Genomic DNA, 21,781 nt, shown 5'->3' with positions numbered 1-21,781 from the left:
CTGACGCCATTCTAGAGCAGCTTGCATCCAACTGACCCCCAACGTGTGGGGCAGCCCAGCCGAGGTCAATAGAGCTCCCTACCCAACACTCCATAGCTGATTGTAGACACATAATAAACACAGACCAGAAGCACCCAGCTGATTCGTAGTCTCATAAGCAATAACACATGCTTATTGTTAAGTCACTGAATATCTAGGTGTTTGATTGTGTAGCAATAGGTTATGCATATCTTCTTTCCTCAAAACTCTTCTCTTTCTACTAGTTAAATATCCAATGAACAATTCTCACCTTTGGGTTCTACTTTATCCAATTCTTGTTCTGGACTTCTGTCCACACTGGTAGGGTAGCAGGGTCTAAGTACAATGAACATAAATGTTCACTTCTAAACCAGAACACTTTGAAAATGAAAGGGAGTGCTATTAAAGCTTATGCAGACACAAGAGATATAATACAACAGTCTTGGCCACTCTAGGTATAAGGAACTTGGTGTTTAAAAGGTAGCTTTTCCTAGGTTCTGGAATCTTCTCTATATTTTATATGTATTTCCCTGCCTTCTCTTTTCACTGCCAGTTTTTCTTGACTATCTGCCTTGCCCTCCCCTTGGGAAACAGTATCATCTAACTACCATTTATTTCTGTCCTGACACATGTTTGTGTACTGCCCATGAGTTGTTCATCTGATCACTCCCTCCCCCTTGACCACCTCTGCCCAAGAGTTTCTAGGTACATCCTCAAGCCTGGCCAGTTCAGGCCAGTTACCCTGTGCTCATTCCAGGCCCTTTAATGAGGCCAGAAAGTCAGAAAATGGTGAAGACAGACTCTGTTAGAAGCTAAGGAGCAACCTCATTGTGGGTCCCTGGCACATTTATGAAAATATCACATTCATTTAATCACACTGGGGATAGGGATATGTTTAGATATCTTCACATCTGTTATTACTTATCATAACATCACAACAGCTCAATAACTGGCAGAAGCCACTGGGTCTCTGTGTCTGTGAAAAAGCCTAATTGTTTATAGAGGGGAAAAAAACTGTGTTTAGTTTTGGGAAAAATACAATTAGCATGACTTTAGTCACAAAAGACTTGTAAATGACAACTGTGTAAATAATAAGAAAACCAGAGACTAAAGAGACAGATCAATTTATTGGCTGTGGAAGAATTTCACTGGTACTAATTGCATCCCTAAATGGAAAATGTTACTGCAATAATTCGTTTCACGTTACAGTTCAGAACTCCACAACTCCACAATCTGGCATCTGCATCTATAACCATGTGGCTTAGATTATATTGTATTTTCTAAAGCTTCTTGATCAATGTTAATTCTACCTTAAGTGGAAGGGGTCTTCCTCTGTGTGAAACTCTCACACCGGATTCACAATGTACCCTGACCTAGGCTGGAATTCTGACTGCCTTACCCCTCCCACATTTACTCATAACATAGCCAGTGATAGCAACGGCAGCCTAGAAATATTAATTCTCTAATATCTCTGCGATACTATCTTTTTTATTACACCTGAAAAAGGAATTAAACCAGTCAGCAGCAACGATGGATGGAGGCCGAGATAACAGTTTTATGAAAAACCCACACATATCCTTGACAAAGGACAGTTTTCCTAGAACAGAACGGCTTACGCAAAACAACTGCTAGACAGACCAGAGGGGGTGGGTGCAGTTACTGTGTATTTTTTTTTTTTTAATTCAACCTGGGATTTGAGGCTCTTCCCTTGAGAAATAGTAACTTTTCTCTTTTTAAAAGCGTATGTCTCAGAAACTCCAGAAGGGCAGTGTCCCCACTGAAAAGCTGAGGGTTGATGAGCACCCTCATTCTCCAAGACATGCAGAAATATAGTGAGATGCAGATGGATCATTTTCTGCTCATACTAGCACATTAACGGCATCTAGAAAACATCATTTGTTTAACTTGCATAAAACTCATAGCTCTCCAAGCACATCTGCCACTAAGACTCTAGTGCAACTCAAATCATTTGTCAACTGCTTCATGACCACAGCGTTTGGCTGGCCTTTGCCATTCATCTAGATTATGGATGTGGTGTATCTCAGATCCAGAGACATGCTTCATTTTTCTCCCCTTACTCCCACTGTCCTCTACGCAGGCTGCCAATTAGGTTGGCACCAGATATGCCGAGAAATTAGATTTTAATGTTGATGACGAATTTCCTCCTATACTTAATATCACAGGCCCCCACTCCTTTTTTTTTTTTTTTTTTTTTTAAGCATGCCTCTGCTTTACTGGATGCCCTGAGTTATAAATCAGATTTATTGCTGGAGATGGATGGGCCCCTTTACTTGTTATGTAGATGAATGTTCGGTGAGAGTGGTTGTTGAGATTGGTGAAGGGCAGGGCGGGCTGCATGGGCATCATTCTGGGAACTTGTTAAAACTGTAGATTTCCAGATATCACTCCCTGGGATTCTGATTCAGGGTGTGTGTGCGGTGAGGCCTGAGAAATCTCTGCTTTGGTGAAGCTTCCTTAGGTAACAGTGATGCAGAGTTAGGCGCAGGAACAGTGTCTTTATAGGAAGGACCTACACGGGGTTATAAAGAGTTTCCCAACCACAAACAGGGTTTCATTTATCCCACATGTATCCAGGGAACCTGTGGGCTCCACCTCTTCTAGTCCCTCTATGTAGAGGTCCTGCTCCCCAAGTTTCAGATTATTTGCCCAACAAATAAATCCTGTGAAATGCAAATGACCTTGGAAGTGCTGTTGTTTGTAATTTAGTATGAATCACTCTAGTTAGGTTTTATGTTCTCAAATAAGATGCTAGCCCATTCTTTAACATCTATTCTCATGAAGAATCTCATCTGTTCTACCAGAGAAGAATCAATGAAGTTTTAAGTTTCTTCTCCCCTCCCCTCCTCACACCCCCCCATCAAATAAATTACCATCTGTTGCCACTTGACTTGAAAACTTCTTGTAAATGTGTAAATAATTTATTTAAAAAGAGAAAGGATTATTGATTGTTGCCCAAACCTATTTTTAAAATCCCTTCATCTGCCCCTTCTTCCCTTTTCCACGTTTATCATATTTTATTATCTCAAAGTTTCATTAACAAAAGGTTTCTCACTAGCATGCATGGATGATAAACAACAAAGTTAATAATATATAAGGCATATTTGTCTTCCCCACGTTTCTTTTTCCATAAGTACCTACAGAGATGAAATGTTCTGCATCAGATTCAGAGCCTTCCTGTGAGTCTTGCTGGAAAAAAAAACCAGAAACAAACAAAAACAAAAACCCTCTCCCTAAGATGACATCATAGCTCTTAAAAAAGAATATAAATAAGTTACAAAATAATATAAATAAGTGAATAAGTAGAAGGCCAGGGTAAAAGCATGGATGAGAGAGAACTCAAGGGAGATGTCACACATGACGTGAAGAAGGTCCAACTTGTCTGATAAAGTGAGGATAGTGCACCCTAAGGTGTGTGACTTGAGCTCTGTCATGAAGTGAGGGTGCTCTCTGATGCTGGAAACATTCCCCTCAGGGGCCAGAGCAGGAAAATAATGGCCAATAAGTTACACCTGCTTTAGTCTCTTTCAGGAACAGCCCCTCAAGCCTGCCCTACTCCTGTTGTCTCCAGAATCTCTTGTTCCAGAATACAGAACTCTCATTTTCCTTCAACCTACCCATTTCCACAATGTGCGTATAAATGATTATAATATGTAATGAAGGGATATCTGATACAAGAAAAACACAGAGATGGGTTTTCCCTGGATGCTTATTAGATAAATGAATGCTAGGCTATTCATTTATCAATTATTTGGTAAGAAGTAGCATCTCATAGAACAGGTTCAAAATTACACAAACTAAATCTGCAGTTAAGTGGGAGAACAAGATTTTGAATATATCTTTTCAACTTAGAAACTGATTATACATCTAATTATTTATAAAGCAATATTTATTGAGCACCTGATATGTTGCAAGTTCTCTGTTGGGTACCATGGTTGAGACAATATTAAGATATGCTAAACTGTGTCCTTAAGAAGTTAAATAAGAGTGATGATGATGATGATGATGATGATAACATAAAGATAGCAACAATAAAGATTTTAAATATCCATGTGAGCTCAAACAAGGGATAGATGAAATCCAGGGAAAGGTCTCTAGAAAAGATTCATGCACATGTTGGCATTGAGTTGAGCCTTAAAATAAAAATAGACTTAGGAAGTGTGGACAGATGGAGAAGGGAGAGAAATAGTCTGGTTGGGAACAGCATGAGGAAAGGAACACTTCAGTCAAAACACCAGAGTGTCCAGTCCAATATCCAGTTTGATAGATGTCTACTCCCTTTTCCCACTCCCTGGGTTGTTTTGTAACACCTTGGCCTTTTTCTGCTAAACACTGATGCCTGCTACCACTGGGTTCTAGAAGCCAAAGAGAGCCATGGCCCGCCTTCAAACTTTTCAACAACACCATCTCCTTCTTTCCCCGTTCTCAGACATTTTCACATCTCTCCCTTCTGCAAAGAGAATTTCAGAAACATATGTGTCAAGAGTGGTGTGGTCTCAAGAGCAATTGCACCAAAATGGAGAAGCAGAGGAATGGCTGAGAATAAACAAGGACTGCTAAAACAAAGTTTAGCTCGGCTTAGATATCAAAGTTAACGAATTCCCCACCAGACCATGAGAGCAGGGGTGGGAAACAAACTCAAACCAATCTCTAATGACACCCAGGTATCTGGAAATGCTTACCTTGTGTTCCCATAAAACCTAACAGGGAGCTGAATTTGAGACACAAAATAAGGCTAGTAAATTCCTGAAAGGAGACAGTTCTTTTTCCTTGGAGACAAACCAAATAATGCATTGCCTCTTTCACCAGCAACAGATTCTGGCTCAAACATTTTTAAAAGAAGGCTGCTGAACATCTGCTGAGCAATTAATGGAATGCAGCAGTGTGCTATAATGGTCCCTGGGAAGGTATTAGCAAACGTGCTTATGAGACATGAAATGTTGCAAACAGTGGCCCTTTTTCCTTTTTTTTTTTAATTTGTATTTTCTTCTGCTTGCTGCAGGAGGAAAGAAGGGAAAGGCAGTTGAGGAAAAGATCTGCATCAAATACTCTTCCTCGTTTTTTCTTTTCCCCAGGTTTCTTCCTACCCATAAATAGGAATGTGTTCATTTCAACTTAATAAAAGAAATTGTGGCAAGTGTCTCAATGCACTGATTCCCCCACCCCACAGGCCAAGCTTTCTATGTGCAAAGGAACTTTCTCCACTGTCTCAGTAGATATACTCTACCACCCTGTTCAAATAGTTTTAAAAAAATCATAATTTCAGCTAACTTAGTAACAATCTCCAACGGACAACTTGGCCCACATATATTCTACTTCTTTATCACAATTACTGAAATGCTAATCTTAACACATTGTCTTGTGTATATAGAAGTATGGCTGAGTGAGTTTGTACCTGTGCCTACCACCAGTTCTAACACTATTATGACAAGCATGGCTAAACTCAATATAACAGAAGTTTCCAAGACTCAGTTAATGAGTCAGCCCTTTACATTCTTTTCCTTTACTCTTCAAACTGGAGCCAGTTATTCCAATATGAGTCTACATCTACTCCAGTCCCTGAGCCAGTCATAACAGGAAGCTCAATAAGCCAGTTGGTTTGGTTTGGAATTACAACGCCAAAAGGTCTTACTATCAAATCTAACAGGGAAGAGCCTCAAACAGCCACAATGGTTGGAAGTCAAATATTTTTCTCACTCTGGCCAAATTGGCCTCGTTTAAGATTGGACTTCTGCCTTGAACTGAATTGTTGTTATTGTCTCATTCTTTGGTAACCTCACATCATACCTACATAGACTGCAGGGGGCTCTCATTCAAATCTCAGTGTGCTTACCCGAGCTCCCAGAAATATCCCTCCTTTTGGCCAGTCCTTCTTCCCAGAGATCTGTGTCCTGCTCTCCAAATTCCTCGTTATGGAATAAACTATGAACATTAATTAGAGAAATTTTCCACATCTTCCAAATTTTGCATTATTCCTTGCCACCCAGAGCTTAAACCAATAACAATAAACCCGTCATTACTATGGGGAATGGGCTTTCTCTCTCACATGGGTTCATGGATGACTTTGCTGTATCCCTTTCTCTGGCCAAGCCACTGGCTAAACCAGTTTCAATTAAATACCTACCTTTTTATTCTTCTTTTTCAGCTTGATCCCAGCTCTATACCAGATGTCATTAGAGGAAGGCATCCTTAAGAAACATTTGAGGTAAGATTTCAAATTCAGCAACATGATCTGACCATCTGACCATCTTTGGAATGTGATATGACAAAGAGGTAAATAAAAACCAGGCACATAAAATGCCTGATAGACGAGAGGTTTGGGAGAGGAAACAAATGAAATGTTAGTGGCCCCTAGAATTATAGACTGGGAAAGTAGGTAAGGTCTCTATCTTGACCTGTGATGCTCCCCTTTCTAACAGAGGCCCCTGATAAATAGGGGAGTGTTTCCTAAGAAATCAAGGCACCTGAAAGCAAAATATACTGACTGAAGATAGTGCTTATTTAGAAAATGAGCATGCTGTAAAGCGAATTTTGCTTCCCAAGGGATGAAGTAGATAAGGTTCAGTCTTCTCCCCTAAACAGATTGGACCATCATTTAAATTAAATAAGTCAATAACCTTTTTTTTTAGTTCTGTTTTTGTTTTTCAGTTAATCCTCCCCCAAGAATATTTCTTCCATTGATTTTTAGAGACAATGGAAGGGAAGGAAGGAAGGGAGGAGAAAGAGAGAAAAGCATTGATGTGCGAGAGACATGTAAGTTGGTTACCCACATGTGCCCCTACTGGGGCTAGGGTCTGAACCCACAACCCAGGTATGTGTCCTTGACCGAGAATCAAAACCACGATCTTTGGTCTGCAGGCTGATGCTCTAACCATGGAGATACACAGGTCAGTGCAGTAAACCTATTTAAAACAATTTCAAGTAGTTACTTTCTACTGATTTGACAAATTTGTCAGTGGCTTGGCTGTTCGCATGATGTTTCTGGACATTCTTCATTCACTTTAACCAGCTATGTGTAACAGTCATGTGTCAATCATTACTATTCACCAAAGACCAAAGGTCATCCTTCTGGGTAGGAAACGGCCAATTTAGATCATCAAATGCCCTGAGATAAGTAGGCAGACTTTAGCTCAGGGTTTGCTCTGGTAGGTGCTACTTAATAGTTCTGCTTTCTTACACTTCCTTCATTTCTTCAGGGCATTTTCATCAGCAATATAATTCAGAACGTGGCATTTGTTAAATTGCTTCCTGCCCAGCTTTCCCTTGTGATGGAAGCTTCATGAGGGCAGAGACTGTTCCATTCAGAGAACAAAGCTTGGCTCAGAGCAGGCAGGCACTCAGTAAATGTCTGTTCAATGGATGCATTAAGACAGCAAGCTGTAGAATAACAAATCAACCCGACTCAATCCTCCTTCCTCTTATGAGTCATCTTCCTCAAGTGGCCCTCAGAAACGGTCATACCTCTGCTCAAAGGTCTCTTGGCCTTCCCAAAGCCCAGCAAAGGAAGTACACACTCCTAAGCCTGGCGTAGTTCCACACTCTACCTCCATATCCCATGCTCGGGAATAGTGACTTAAAAATTGTTTTTATTGATTTCAGAGAGGAAGGGAGAGGGAGAGAGAGAGAAGCATCAATGATGAGAGAGAGTTATTGATTGGTTGCCTCCTGCACATTCCCTACTGGGGGTTGAGCTCACAACCTGGGCATGTGCCCTGACCAGGAATCAATCTGTGACCTCCTGGTTCATAGTTCAACGCTCAACCACTGAGCCACACCAGATGGGCAGGAATAGTGACTTTTAAATATTCATTCTTCTAAGGCAGTAGGATTATGTTTTAACAAAAAAAAAAAATGAAATCATAATATAAGGAAAAGATACAATATAAGCAGAAAAAAGGCCAACCTTCTTGGCCTTCCTATAGACCTAGGCACACCTCCAGAGTCTCCAGGAAACCGGAGACTGAAGTTGGAAACTTTTGCTCTTTATCCCCACTTATTCCATGTTCCTTCCTTGGTGCTTTGGTGCTTGGAATATCTCCGGCATTTAATCCTAACCATCCATCCACCTTCTCCAAGATCCTTTCCTATATCATTCTGACTGGGTATAATTTATTTCTGATTTACATTTCCTATACAACTTTGTTAATAATATAAGGAGTAAAAAGAAAAGCACACACAATAGCTTACTATATGCCAGGCATTACTCTAAGTGCATTACTTAAATTAAAATAATCCTCACACAATCCCACCGACAGGGGTGCTACTGCCATGTCTAAGGCCCAGAGAAATTAAGTCTCTTCTCAAGTTTGATATAGTGAGTCAGCGATGGGGCCAAGATGAAAACCATTGGTCTGGCTGCAAGACTGAAAACTCTAAGTGCTTAAGTATGCCCTTTTGCCTCTCTACCTGAGCATGTAGGCACATTACTCACTGAGATACCCCACCACTGCCCATCCCCCCGACTCCAGAGCACCACCACCACTGCTACAGCAAACTTTGCCCCATCACAACCAGATCATATGTATTTTTGGGATAAAGATCATTTCCCACTGTACCAGCACAGTATTTTGCAAAAATAAGTACTCAATAAATATTGATTTAATTTAGTATTAATACAACCAATGATAGCTGTTTCTATTTACATGGGATTACCTGCATTATCATTGAGACTTCTCTATAACCTTTGGAAGAGGGTTTCTGCCTCTTACCTTCTATAGGTGAAGACAGAACTCAATGACATTAGTTAATTTGTAAGATCATGACCAACTTGGGATTCAATTCCTGGCTACAGCCCTGTACAAGTGCTAAGTCCCAGGTATTTCCAATGACTACTATCTCTCAAAACCTTAAAAAAATATTTGTAACATGAATAATTTGAAAATAACGTTTTGCAGAAAGAGCGGGAAAAATGTTATTTGTAGAATTAACTTTATTTTTAAGATTTCTGTCCAGATGAAACTTGCTATTACTTGAGGAGTATGTATTTAGGTGAATCTTTATTGGTTTTCTCCAGGACTAAGATAACGCACTTTATTCTGTTGCCTTTCTGATAAGGAGAGGCACCATCTAGTTTTGTTATGATAAAAGGATAGATTGAGATTCCCCTTTACTAGAGCCACCAGGGAAGAGAGGGGACATGCAAACTGACCTGCTGTTAAGTGGGCTGCATGAACGAGGACTTGGATCCCAGGTTTCAGCTCAAAGTGCACCGAGTTCTGGTTGAGCTTGTGGATCAGTAGTTCCGATATCTGAAATAGGAGTGTCATAGTGAATGCCACCAAAATTGCCATACTGACTATAAACAAATGTGTTGGGAAATATGTATTGCATTTACCAAGGCATTCCCAATAGTATGCTTGTGAATTATATAAATTAAGTTTTAATAGGATGCTGAGTTTTTATTCCAGAATATGCAGAAATAATAATAATTTTTAAAATATATTTTTCTTGATTTCAGAGAGGAAGGGAGAGGGAGAGAGAGAGAGAGAGAAACATCAATGATGAAAGAGAATCATTGATCAGCTGCCTCCTACATGCCCACACAGGGGATCAAGCCCGCAACCTGGGCATGTGCCTTGATGGGGACTAAAACTGTGACCTGGTTCATAGGTCGACGCTCACCCACTGAACCACACCAATGGGGCAGAAATAATTATTTTTAAGCATGACCTGACTTTACATCCTAAATGCTACAAAATAGTCAAATAATTAGTACATCAAATACTTTTTACAATTAAAAATTATCCTGTGGTAGGTTAGAAAAGTCATGCCCAGTTTTTAAAAATTGTTATAAACAGAGCTTAAAAGAAGCAGATATGTACAAGTTATACATTGTGGTAAGATTCATATACAAGTATTCTATTGATTGCTATTCTACCTTATTCTCCCCTATGCCTCCCACCCCTTCCCCAACCCATGCCCTGTGGCTTTCACAGAAAGGCTACTTTATGAATATTTATTGAATGGCAAATGTAGTTCTTCTAAAATAATACATTATAAGGTTGAAACAAAGTGCAACCACAACTTAAGTAACGAATTGGCTGACCCTTGTTTCAGGTGTAGGGCATCAACTGACCGGCTACTTGGGCTGACACATGTACTAGACAGATGCAGGGAATTCTGGGTCACAGAATATCTAACCCCAACATGGGGCAGATAGCTTTATTTGGGTAGTAGGAGTTAAGGTAAGGTTTTAAAGTCAAAGTAAAACTCTGTTCAGTTGTTTAAAGTAGAAAACCAAGCTCCATTTGCTTGGTTTTGCTTATATTTTTGAGCAAATTCTGAAAAGTTATCACCACACTACTATTATTACTATTTCTAGAGGCCTAGTGCAGGGAATCGTGTACCAGGGGGGTCCCTTGGCCTGGTCTGTGACCTCTTGCAATTTGGGAACCCCTTGGGGGATGTTGGAGAGCTGGTTTCAGCCTGATCCCTATAGGCCAGGCCGAGAGACCCCAGTATGCATATAAGATCTTTGGTTAATCTCTTTCTCCCCTCCCTCCTCCCCTCTTCCCCTGAGATTCATCAGTCTGTTCCATGTTTCCATGCCTTTGCATTGAGCATATGCCCCCTGGTGGTCAGTGAACATCATAGCTACCAGCCAGTTGGCCGGTCGGTTGGCTAGTCACTTAGGCTTTTATATATGTAATTTTTATTTAAATCCTAATGCAAGGATGTGCTTTCATTCCTGCGAGAGTGAGCGAACAAGGGAAGAGAGAGAGAGAGAGAGAGAGAGAGAGAGAGAGAGAGAGAATATCATGGATGTGAGAGAGAAACACGGATCATTTGCCTCCTGCATGCACCCTGACTGGGTATTGAACCTGAAACCTGGGTATGTGCCCTGACCAGCAATGGAACCCACAATTCTTTGGTACATGGGAGGAATTCTAACCAACTGAGCCACACCAGCAAGGGCTCACTCCTATTATTTTTCTCGCCTTATTTTTAATATTCTAATCATCAATTTAGTATTTATTTATTTTACTTTTAAGTCTAATTAGATGCTTCCTGATCATTATTCTGCTAAATTATTATATGTGTTTCCTTTTATATTTGTAGAATTTCATTTAATCCACTGAGTCACAGAAATGGCACATTTGATTCTTTCAGCAGGTAAGCAGGGTCAGGTGGCTTTGTTTTGAAGCTGCGAGTCCCTTCCGGAAACCTCTGCTTGGTAACAGAGCGGACTGCCCTGCGGATGAACTTCTTTGCTGGGGGACTGTCAGTGACCTGTGGCTGAGCACCTGGGATCCGTGCAAGCTCAGCCTCTCTAACGTTTCCATTTGGCTAACCATGCAGAAAAACAAGTTCATCATGCAATTATATCGAAAACAGCTTTGTTCTCTATATTAGGCTATTCTTTTCCCTGGGCACTGGGTATCTTTCATTATGCTCCGGGTTTACACAAAGAGTGGGTTTCTAACACAGACTGAAGAATGTTTTTTCTCCAGGTTCTCTATATGTTGCAACACCCAGTTCCCACTCTACCTTGTTCTTCTCATACAATTTGTAAGGTCTTTATAGGGATTTGACCCTGGTTTTTCAGTGGAGGTCAATTATAAACATTTTGGTTATGGAATAAACACATGTACACATACAGAAATGTGTAAATATATATGAAATATATAATCATGTATGTATAAAATATATATGTTTATCTACATGTTATGTAGATGTGTATATGTGCACACTTATATTTATAGGAAAATGTTTTAACTCAAATAGGAAAGACTTGTTAGAAGTAATTAAGGAATTGCTCTGTGTTGTGGAGTCCATCATGTGGACAAAAGGGAATATGTATTTGCCAGAGAAAGACTTCTTTTTCAACCAGGTGAAGTGATACAGATTTCTTATCCCTGAGAATGTTTTTTTGCCTCAAGTGAGAAATATAAACAACTAAACAAGAAAATAGAGTTCATCAGAATATCATACTTCTAGATAGTCCCTTATGAGTATGACAAACTTCCCAGATTTTTATTTGTTTTCATTTATAACATTGTTTCATTGGCTTTATCTGTGTCATTGACCAAATTAAGCAGGCTATGAAAAAAATCATCCAACAGCAAAAGGTATGTTTCATGTATTTACCTTGTATCAAAGGACATGCAATGAAGAACACATCATTTGCGGGAAAGAAATTACACACGGAGATAAAACTAAATAAAATTCACCTTTCATACAAGAATCATTTAAATAAGAACCATGTACTTCTCTACTCAAATAAATGACTGTCAAACTGTTAACAATATTTTAAACGTTTTCCAGGGCACTTACAGAAGTGTTTGTCCTCTATTGTTTTCATCATGTCAATGGTCATGTATATGTTTTAAGTATATTATCTATGCATTGCACAATTTATATTGGTATAATTGCATATTTTTATTTTTTTTCTAACTCCGAATCTTTCAGGTGTTAGTGCTGGTATCTGCTTGGGAAGGAACATGGACCTTACAGGATAAACCTCAGTTTACCCAGTTAATATTTGAAGAGTTGAGTCTAGACTGCGATATTGTATGACTCTTAGTCCCTGGGCATTTTCATCAGAAACATTTTCCTTTAACCAACTGAGGAAGAAAAAGAGCAAAAGATATTTGGAAAGAGGAGGAGCTGGGCAGGCTTAGGAGGTTTTACAGACATATTTCATTAATTACTCCACCATCTCTTATTCACCAGTGAAGCACACAGCTTGTAACTCCAGTCCCACATCAGCTGACCAGCATGAGCTACAGGAATAAGCAGCTCCTAACCTTATCCTCAGAATGGCCACAGTCTGTTTAGCAGTTAATATAATATGCCTTGGGAAGAGCCTTCGGCTATGAAAGGAGTAGCATAAACTGGAATCTATTGAAAAGTGTGGTGAGAAGGACAAAATCTTGCATGATAATCAAGTGAAATAATGTGTGCTTGCTGGGAGATTGGACCGGCTGAAGCAAGTTAAATTTACTTTTATTTTCTGTCCAGTGATAGTGTACTGTCGTAGCAAATCTCATTTATCATTTGTTCTGTCACCCCTCCCTCTGCTGCTGACCTACACAGTCCATTTTCTGTTCTCCTTCAGCTAAATAATCATGACCAAATAAATAACTTATTATCCTTGGCATCTGCCAAGTGGTAGAATAGGCCTGTGAGTCACATATAACTCACACTTCACCCAAAGTACCTCTTCAGAAGACAGTGGGGATTCAAGAAAATACTTAAAAAGCTACCTTCAAGAGGATGCAGGGTGAGGGGCCTGCTAAAGGGAAAACACCTATCTTCTTCACAAAGTATGAAATTTAAGTGTAGCAATGACAGCAAGCTAGGTGAGGCTGAAGTCACTATGTTAAAATCTCGAGGGCCTGAAGCACTGTAGGTGCCTTTCTTGCTCAAATTGCAGGTCGGCAGTGGTGCTATGCTCATTTCAATCACCCAGGGATACAGGCTGGTGAAGCAGCGCCCTCAGTGCTGCACTTACAGCACCCTAGGAGGGCAAAGGAGTTTGCTGATGGCATTTGGATACTGCAACTTGGAAGTGATGCATCTCACTTCTGCTCCCAAGTCATTGGCCAGAATTAGTCACATGGGTCGGCCCACGGAAGAGAATTATGGGAACAACCCTACCTTGTACCCAGAAGTCAGTGAGCTGGAAATATGTAGTCAATAATGGTTACAGTCACTGCACAAAGAACACATTCAACATCTAAACCATTCTTAATAAAACAAATTGGGGGCAAACACAGACTCAGACTATTAGAATTGTAGTGTCAAACACTGAAACATGAAAAAAGGGAAGTAGAAGGACAACAAAGCAGTTGATAAATTTATAAAACATGTAATGCAAAGAAGTGGTAAATGTGAAACTATAGATTCATAAGGGGCTTTGGCAGACTTACCAATGGCAAAGCTACATTGGGCTAAAATACTAGTGCTTATCTCTGAAGTTGGTAGAAGGAATGGAAACCCTACTAAATAGCATCCTGGTGCCATATTTAAAGACAGACTTGCCTGAAATGACCTTGGAGCTGACCTACTCAATCAGTCTTGATTCTGTTACATTATTAAGGTCCCTTCAACTAGCAATTGAAGAATCTTTCTTTTAGATTCAACAGAGGAAGATCTTCCCCAACTTATACAATTAGTGGGGAAAGCAATGCAGCCAAATACTAATTCTAGTTAACACTAGCTCATCTATTTCCATTCTTTCTTAGCCCAAAATAATCAGTGTGATGAAAGTGCCCAAGAAGTTTCCTGGGTGATATAAGGAAGAAATAGATCAGTCATACACACTTCCTCCTCTCCTATCCCTCAGAACCAGCTCTAAGCTCGGTCTCCTTTTGCCATGTTACTTTTTGGTCAACTCTTACCTACTCTACTTTTAGTTATAGTTTCTTGCTTTAATGATCTTCCTTGTGAACCCCAGAGCATTTCTATGGTTCAACTGCCCACATTAATAAATCCAGACAAAGTAGACTCTGTGGGCATATGAAAAATAGTCTGAGTTTATGAATTATGTTTCAGAGTAAATGTTTACTTCCTTAAAGTGCTGCCAATAGACTGTTGCATTTTCAGAAGCACCTTTCTTTTCCCTGAATCTCAGACTCTGCATCTGTGGTCAAGTGTACATGAGAACACAAATAACCGAGGAGCGAATACATTGCTGGTGGTTGACATTTTCCCCATAGTCGTTTTCTTCCTTTTAAGTGTTTTCATGCCCTTTACAGATTCTACGAAAGCACCAGTAGGCTCCCTATCTCTCCAGCAAAGCACCCCAAACAACCTTGATAGAGCAGGATGCTCTTTCCACCCTCCAGGGAAGCCAGACAGAAATCTGCTTACCTCTGGTGATTCAGAGAGAAGCCATGGAGGGGAAGGATTGCTCTACATCTGAACAGCTGGCCTCAGGGTAGCAGAATGTGCTGTCCCTGATGAGGCCAGCAAAGGGCAAGCCAGCTTCTCCTCACTCACTGGAAATCTGAAATCAAGGCTGGTGGAACCCTCCCAGACAGAGGTCACTTGATTAACCCAGCCCACATTACTTGATAACAAGGTCAAGTACTTCTCACTGTGAGGGGATTTTCAATTTATTTCACAGAAAAGATAGCTCAGTCTAAGCCATCATTCCTCTCCCCCAAGAATGCTGTTAGAGGAAGCTAAAGGAGGAGAGGCAGGAGCCCTTTGCTGGGGCCTTATCCTTACAGTCTCCAGGGTCCACCTGGCTGGGGTCCCACTTCTTCCCCTGCTGGGGGGTCCTATGCTGTATCTTTACAAGAAAGGGGCCAGGGCATTAAGAGGAGGGATAAGGTCAGTCCTTCCCAAGTTCCATCTGGGATTCAGAGTACTGCCTTCAAATGGGGGGCAGGGGATCCTTTTGTTTGGTTTGGCTTTGAATTCATTTAAAATTCCTGTATAATTTACTGCAGAGGGAGTCAGTTGATTTGGCCTGCCCAGTGTTCCTTCCTTCTTACTATGCTTTTCTTTAAAGAACCAAGTCCTTTATTATCTTAGTCCTTGACTTAGGAGCCCCCTCTACCTACATCCCTGATCCAGGGAGGGTATAACCCATCAGAGTTGACACACTCTATCCCTCTGCCCATTGGGCGAGTTAAGAGATGCCCACTTCACCCAAATCAGGCCAGTGGGAATTGTCAACCTGGGCTTTCATGATGCAATCAGGTGGCACTGAATGGGATTAACAGCTGACTCAATAGTAGCTGGGAGTGCCTGTGGCCACTCTTGCTTTCCTAAGTGTTAGCTTCATTCTTAGGCAGACTTCCCATGTGGCAGCAAAGAACAGGGATAGAAAAATGGGAGAGGGGAAGAAAGAGGAGTAATTTGATGACACTTCTGAGTGACCCAGAATTCACCCATGCCTGAACTATAGCCTCAGATTTCTCAACTAAATAAGCTCATAACTTCACTTTTTCCCTTCATTGTGTTTGAATTGGATAGCTGTTAATTGCATTCAGAAACACACACACACAAATGCAAAACATATCTCATTCATTTCCTAGTATAGTGCATCATCAGCCTTGGTATTTCTGGGTCCACGGAAGTACAGTGGTATCCAAATCCAAGTCTGTAGCATGGGATGTGGGGAGTAGGAGAGCACTAGACTGGAGACTCAGTTGCAGAAACAGAAATATAAGAGTTGTTTCACCTCAGGCAAGTCACACCTCCACCTTGGGGCCTGAATTCCTTCATTTTAAAGCCACTGAGTCAGAGAGAAGGGTCACAGGACCCCTCTTTGGAGGAAAACTCCAGGTTTCTGATGGGCAGCCCATGTTTCACAGGTGCTTGACACCTGGCCCAGTTTTAGATGTTGATCTCATTACTGCCCCTTTCATCAGGATACCACTATTCTCCCCAACTAAGTAACTGATCTCATGTGCTTATTTTGGCATTTGTTTGGTTGCTGTATTTAGTTTAGTTTGAGCCCCGAATGAGGCTGAAACACTGGCAAATTCCTTAAACAGAGTTACAATCTCTGGCTTGGTACTTTGTTTTCCTTTAATGCTATAAATCTGCATGATGACTTAGATGTGTCATCCTCACTCCAGGATAGTCATTCATACATGTTCTTTCTGTTTCTTACTGACCTTGTTCTCTCATGTAATTTCTTTCATTAATCTTTTCCCCCTTACTCCCACCATCCTCTTTCTTCCAATACATGCCCTGACTGTATCAAGTAGTCTTAAATTATTTTTACACTTTCTATATTTTCTCCTCATAAACCTAACCACCATCCATTTAGCAATACTGGACATCCACTATAGGACAAGTACCTTGCGATATCATTTCTTTAATGATATCTCAAACATCCTCTGAGATGGATGTTTCTTTGGCTGAATTATTGAACTTTTCTGGTCCCATTTTCTTCATCTATAAAACAGAAGCAATGAATATCAGAGCTGAAACTAGAAACCTGGTTTACATTTCTCCAAACCTGTGCTCTTTCTAATAAAACAGTTGCACTCCCTATATATGTGCCAAATGCTAAGTCACACCGCCTTCAAAGACGACAGCTGCCATCAGGTCTCTGATTAATGTTTTATTAATACTGGTCCCCGGCTACCTGGGGACCATCCCCCAGCTTTCTGAGAATGCCTTTGTAGGTGGCACTCAGACAAGACAGAGAAACAAGTTTCCAGAGAAAACAGACAGTCAAAGCAAGATACAATCTTACACAAACAGAGGAAGTTTCACAGAACTTACCCCTCTTCTTTCTACATGTTCCCCCCAAGGAAACATCTAGAATAAATTATACTTTCAGAGAAAAATGGAAAGAATGAGAAAAAGAAATGCACAGGTGATGTGGTGCTAGGGAATTTGCTGGCTCTAAACCTGGACTATCCCATACTTGCAAAGATAATGATCTGGACTTCATGGACAATCAGTAAGAGGAGGACCTAAAGGCCTCAGATCTCCTTTCCCGCTAGGTTCTCATTTGCAGTGCTATAATAAGAAATAATCCATTCTTTTTCTCCAATTAAATTGCAGGTGCAGGTAATAATTTGTAGAATGTGATGGGATGCTGAGTGGTGGTGCTGAGCAAGGTCAGATGCAAATCTGATAGGTTACCTGCTGCCCCCGCTTCCATTGCAGTTCACTGGGAAGTTGGGGTCAGCAGGGCTTTCCACAACAGCTGTGTTTATTACTTGCACTTGGAGAAAATGACAGAGGTGAGCCTTCTGCCAGGTGACAAGGTAGCAGGGAAAAGAAGGGTGTGTGCTAGGAGGTAGGCTATGCTGTAATTTGGGGTTGTTTTTAGTCAGGCTGTTCTAGGGGGTTCTCCACGCATCTTGGAAGACTAGTGATCATAGGACTTGATTATGAGTTCATTCTAAATAAATGGAAAAGCTCCAAGTACTAGAGGGGAAAAAGCCAATATTTACCGAGTGCCCCAGAGAAATCCTATCTCTAATCTATTGGCCGGAAAGAATTAAGAAACTGAAGTCATATAGTTTCTAACAGAGTAACCAAGACTGATCATTTTAACTCAATGGGCAGAGAAAAAGAACAAGAAAAATAACAGCAACATCATAATAATATCCACTACAGAGATTGGAGAGACTTGAAGCTAAAAGGAGGGGCGGGAGGAATTAAAGGGGACAGGTAGGAGAGAGAGAAACACACAGAGATACATTAATATTCCAGAGGTGGTGGACATGAGGAGGAAGTGAACCCCAAATATTCAGTGGAGATTGTCTGGAGCTGATATTACTCATTTGTTATCAGCACACATTAGGTCATCACCATCACCTTAACATAGTGTGATAAAGAGGATTCATGATCTGTACAAAATGTGTACCTTTTATAAACAACTAGAGGCCTAGTGCACAAATTTGTGCATGGGTGGGGTCCAGCCAGCCTGCCCTGATGGGGGCCCATTGGGCCCGGCCAGTGGTGGGGAGGGGCTGCAGGCAGTTGGCCGGCTGGCCCCACCACCAATCTGGGTGTAGGGGGCTGATCGGGGGTGAGGCCAGCCAGGGGAGGGGGGTGGCTGATCAGGGCCCAGATCAGGCTGGTTGGCTGCCACAGTGCGCATCATAGCCACCAGTTGTTCCAGTCGTTCTGGTTGTTCCGCCGTTCTGGTCGCTGGGTTTTTATATATATAGATATCATGCATATGAAGTCATTTAATTCTCATGATACTCTGGTGATGAGAATAAGTAAAGTAAAGTATAAATAGGTTCAACCTCTGCATTTTGTTCAGCCACTTGCCTTTTTCTTACTTAACATCTTGGACAGTTTGTCATGTCAATGTGCATAGACTTATCTAGTTCACTGTAAATGCTGTAGAGCATTCCAGTGTGGATATACTCTGAGTAACTGAGCCACGGAGTACAACAAACACTTGTGCATTGTTTTTTTTGTGAAGCTGTAGCTAGGATCAACAGGTTATGAAAAAGAAATGGAAGCCCTGACTAGTTTGGCTCAGTGGATAGAGCGTCAGCCTGCGGACTGAAGGGTCCCAGGTTCAATTCTGGTAAAGGGCATGTACCTTGGTTGTGGGCACATCCCCAGTAGGGGGTGTGCAGGAGGCAGCTGATCGATGTTTCTCTCTCATCGATGTTTCTAACTCTCTATCACTCTCCCTTTCTCCCTGTAAAAAATCAATAAAATATATATTTAAAAAAGAAAAAAGAAATGGAAGACCAGAAAGTCTATGGCTCCACAAATAGTTGGTGCTCTCGCTCTCAAGCCCAGATCCCTGAGAGCTGCTGTGCGGGTGGTTAGACACTAGGAGGAGTGTGGTGCAGGCCTTTGGGGAAAGCTGAAATGTCACCTGGGGGACTCACCTGCTCCAGATCCTCAGCTGACCTTTTGTTCTCTCCTGTTGGATCCTGATATGGCAGGACAAAGAGCTCAGCAGCCGTGGGTAAACCAGGGAGCACCGCCACCAGGATGTGGGGGCTCGGAACCCCAGTGGCCTGAGGGGGAGACACAAAGGAGCATGTAAGTCCTGCAGGAAAGATGATGAGAAGGGACCAAGCATCCAGCAGGGGGTGTGGGTGAGGTGTGCAAGTGGGGTCCTGGGTGCACCTTGTAGGAAAGGATGTGAGAGCCAGCACTGGGCTGCAAGTGCTGGCTCAGAGTCAGACTGTGTGAGGTTTGATCTCAGCTCCATCCCTGTGAAACCTTAAACACTTTATCTCCTCTGTACCTCCATTATCTCAAGTAAAAAGTGGGGAGACCGGCAGTGCTTATGGAGGGTGGTTTTGAGAATTAAGTAAGTTGCACCTAAAGCATCTGTAGTCATGCCTGGGGACTCAAATGTTAGCTCTTCTTCTTACAGGGCATCTCCAGTGAGTGGACCTTGCCAGGAGAAGGCCCTTACTTACTAAACGTTATCATCTGCCCCTCACGCCTTAACCCTTTTTAACCAAACCTCCTCCTTCCTGGTAGCACTAGAGTTACTTCTTCAAATGGACCAGTCACATCTGGTTGAATGACTCAACCTAATATAACTCCCTCATATCACATTCTCAGGCACCTGCTGACTTCTCCACATCAGAAGAACCCGAGGACCAACCCGTTTCATGAAGCACGCTGAGCCCTTCCCTTTCCCATGCTGAATCCTGTTAAAATTATAGTTACTACTCAAGGACTTCCTCTTAGTTCATCTGATCTCTTTTGTGCTTATATCCCAGAGTTTCCCCTGAATCTACTCTCCAGATGGTCCTAGAATCGATAGCTCCAACCCTAGCCATACTCTTCCTCAGTCAGTCAGAACACCATTGTTTTATTAGGACTTCCGACAAACACGTCAAAAAAAGACCTTCTCATTTTCAGCCGTAAAATATCAATTCTACATGTGGATGACTCAGGGCGGTCCTTTCTCAGACACCCTGGCTCGAAGCCTTCCATTCGCTTTTGACATTACACTCCCCTCCCATGTATTATCTATTCAGTCTGAGAGATCTTGACAAGTCAACCTCCACAGCAATGACCCTACTGGTCCCCTCCCATTTAAATACCTGCTGCTAATATCCCAATTCAGCATTTACATACTCTCTTCCCTCCCTCAAATTTTACAATAATCTCCCCATTTCCAGGAGCTTGGCTACTACTTCCAGCTTTAGTTTCCTTCAGTCCAACTCAGACTATGTTTGTCTAAAATTATTGCAGTAATTCCCACTACCAACTGGACTGAATATACATTCAAAGTCGTCTCCAAAATGGTCCTTCCCTTCCTTTCCAATGAAATTAGCCACAACTCTCACAGTCATCTTATGCTCCAGCCAAATGGAATCACATACAATTTCTCAGAATTACAGCCTTCTTCTGAAAATGTTTCTGTGTGTTCCAGCTTCCTGGGAATGTCTTTTCTCTACATTGGCTGCTGAAACCCTACTCTCCTTCATGAGTTTTCTTTTTAAAGTCTGCTTGCTTCTATATATATTTCAAGATTTCCAAATTAGGTTACTTTTTTTGTTTGTTTCTGAACTCCACCTTGATTTATACCTTTTTCAAAGTTGTAAGACATCCCACTTATTGGGTCCTTCCCATGTGTCTAGCACTGTGCTAAGCAACTTAAATTTTGTAATGCAACCTTCCATGACAACTCTTTGATACAATTATCATTATGCCCTTCTTTGTTGGTAAAGACATATCACAGGTTGGGGTCCTCAGGAAGCTGACTTGAGTTTAGCATTTGGGGTGTTTATTAAGGGTGCTCTTGGGATCAACAGCTATGGGAGTGAAGAGAAGGAAGCAAGAATGAGCAGAGGGAGAAGTTGAACTGTGATGAAGGCCAATCGCAACCTTGGGAGATCTCCTTACAGGGAGCGAGGATGGTGCTTCAGGTGTGTGTGAGGGTAAGCCAGGCCCTTCTCTAACTGCATCAGTCACTGGATGTGAGCACTGAGATGACTTGGAGCAAGGCAGGTGAACCCTCTACCACAGCACTCCTAGCAGTTAAGACAACTGTCTTTCCCCGAATGGGGATCTGGCCAATGCATCTCTATTTCTGTCACAGAACAGATGGCAGATGGAGGAAAGTGAAACAATGGTTCAAGGCCACCTAGGTAGTGAGTGGTAATGATTAGTCTGGAACTTTGGTCTGACCATGAAGCCTCTGTTCGTCACCAGTGCTCTACCACCTCCCTTCTCCTGACAATGATCACACAGCAGTTCCTATCACAGCCAATATTATACTGTTCTATGCCCCTACTAGATTTTTAACTCAAGATTGTCTAAACCATCCTTATCATATTAAAAAATGCTTAATGAAGACTTTCGGTGAAAGATCCCATGGTGAAATGTC

General features: G+C 41.5%; 1 protein-coding gene across 4 annotated transcripts in view; it reads right to left on the bottom strand.

Moving 5' to 3' along the window:
* The window catches only part of SORCS1 (sortilin related VPS10 domain containing receptor 1), a gene marked incomplete at its 3' end in the record, with an annotated part of 485,219 nt that overhangs the window by 13,230 nt on the left and 450,208 nt on the right, over window positions 1-21,781 (bottom strand). For all 4 annotated transcript variants that reach the window (XM_080641532.1, XM_080641530.1, XM_080641531.1 and 1 more), the window contains exons 23-24: window positions 19,314-19,445; window positions 9,185-9,284 (exon numbers count right to left, since the gene is read on the bottom strand). In XM_080641532.1, coding sequence (XP_080497658.1) covers window positions 9,185-9,284; window positions 19,314-19,445 — 232 coding nt within the window. The remainder of the gene's footprint in view (window positions 1-9,184; window positions 9,285-19,313; window positions 19,446-21,781) is intronic.

The sequence above is a fragment of the Plecotus auritus genome (genome assembly GCF_963455305.1).
Source record: "Plecotus auritus genome assembly, chromosome: 9".
Lineage (NCBI taxonomy): Eukaryota > Metazoa > Chordata > Mammalia > Chiroptera > Vespertilionidae > Plecotus > Plecotus auritus.
This window is presented reverse-complemented; position numbering and strand designations above follow the sequence as displayed.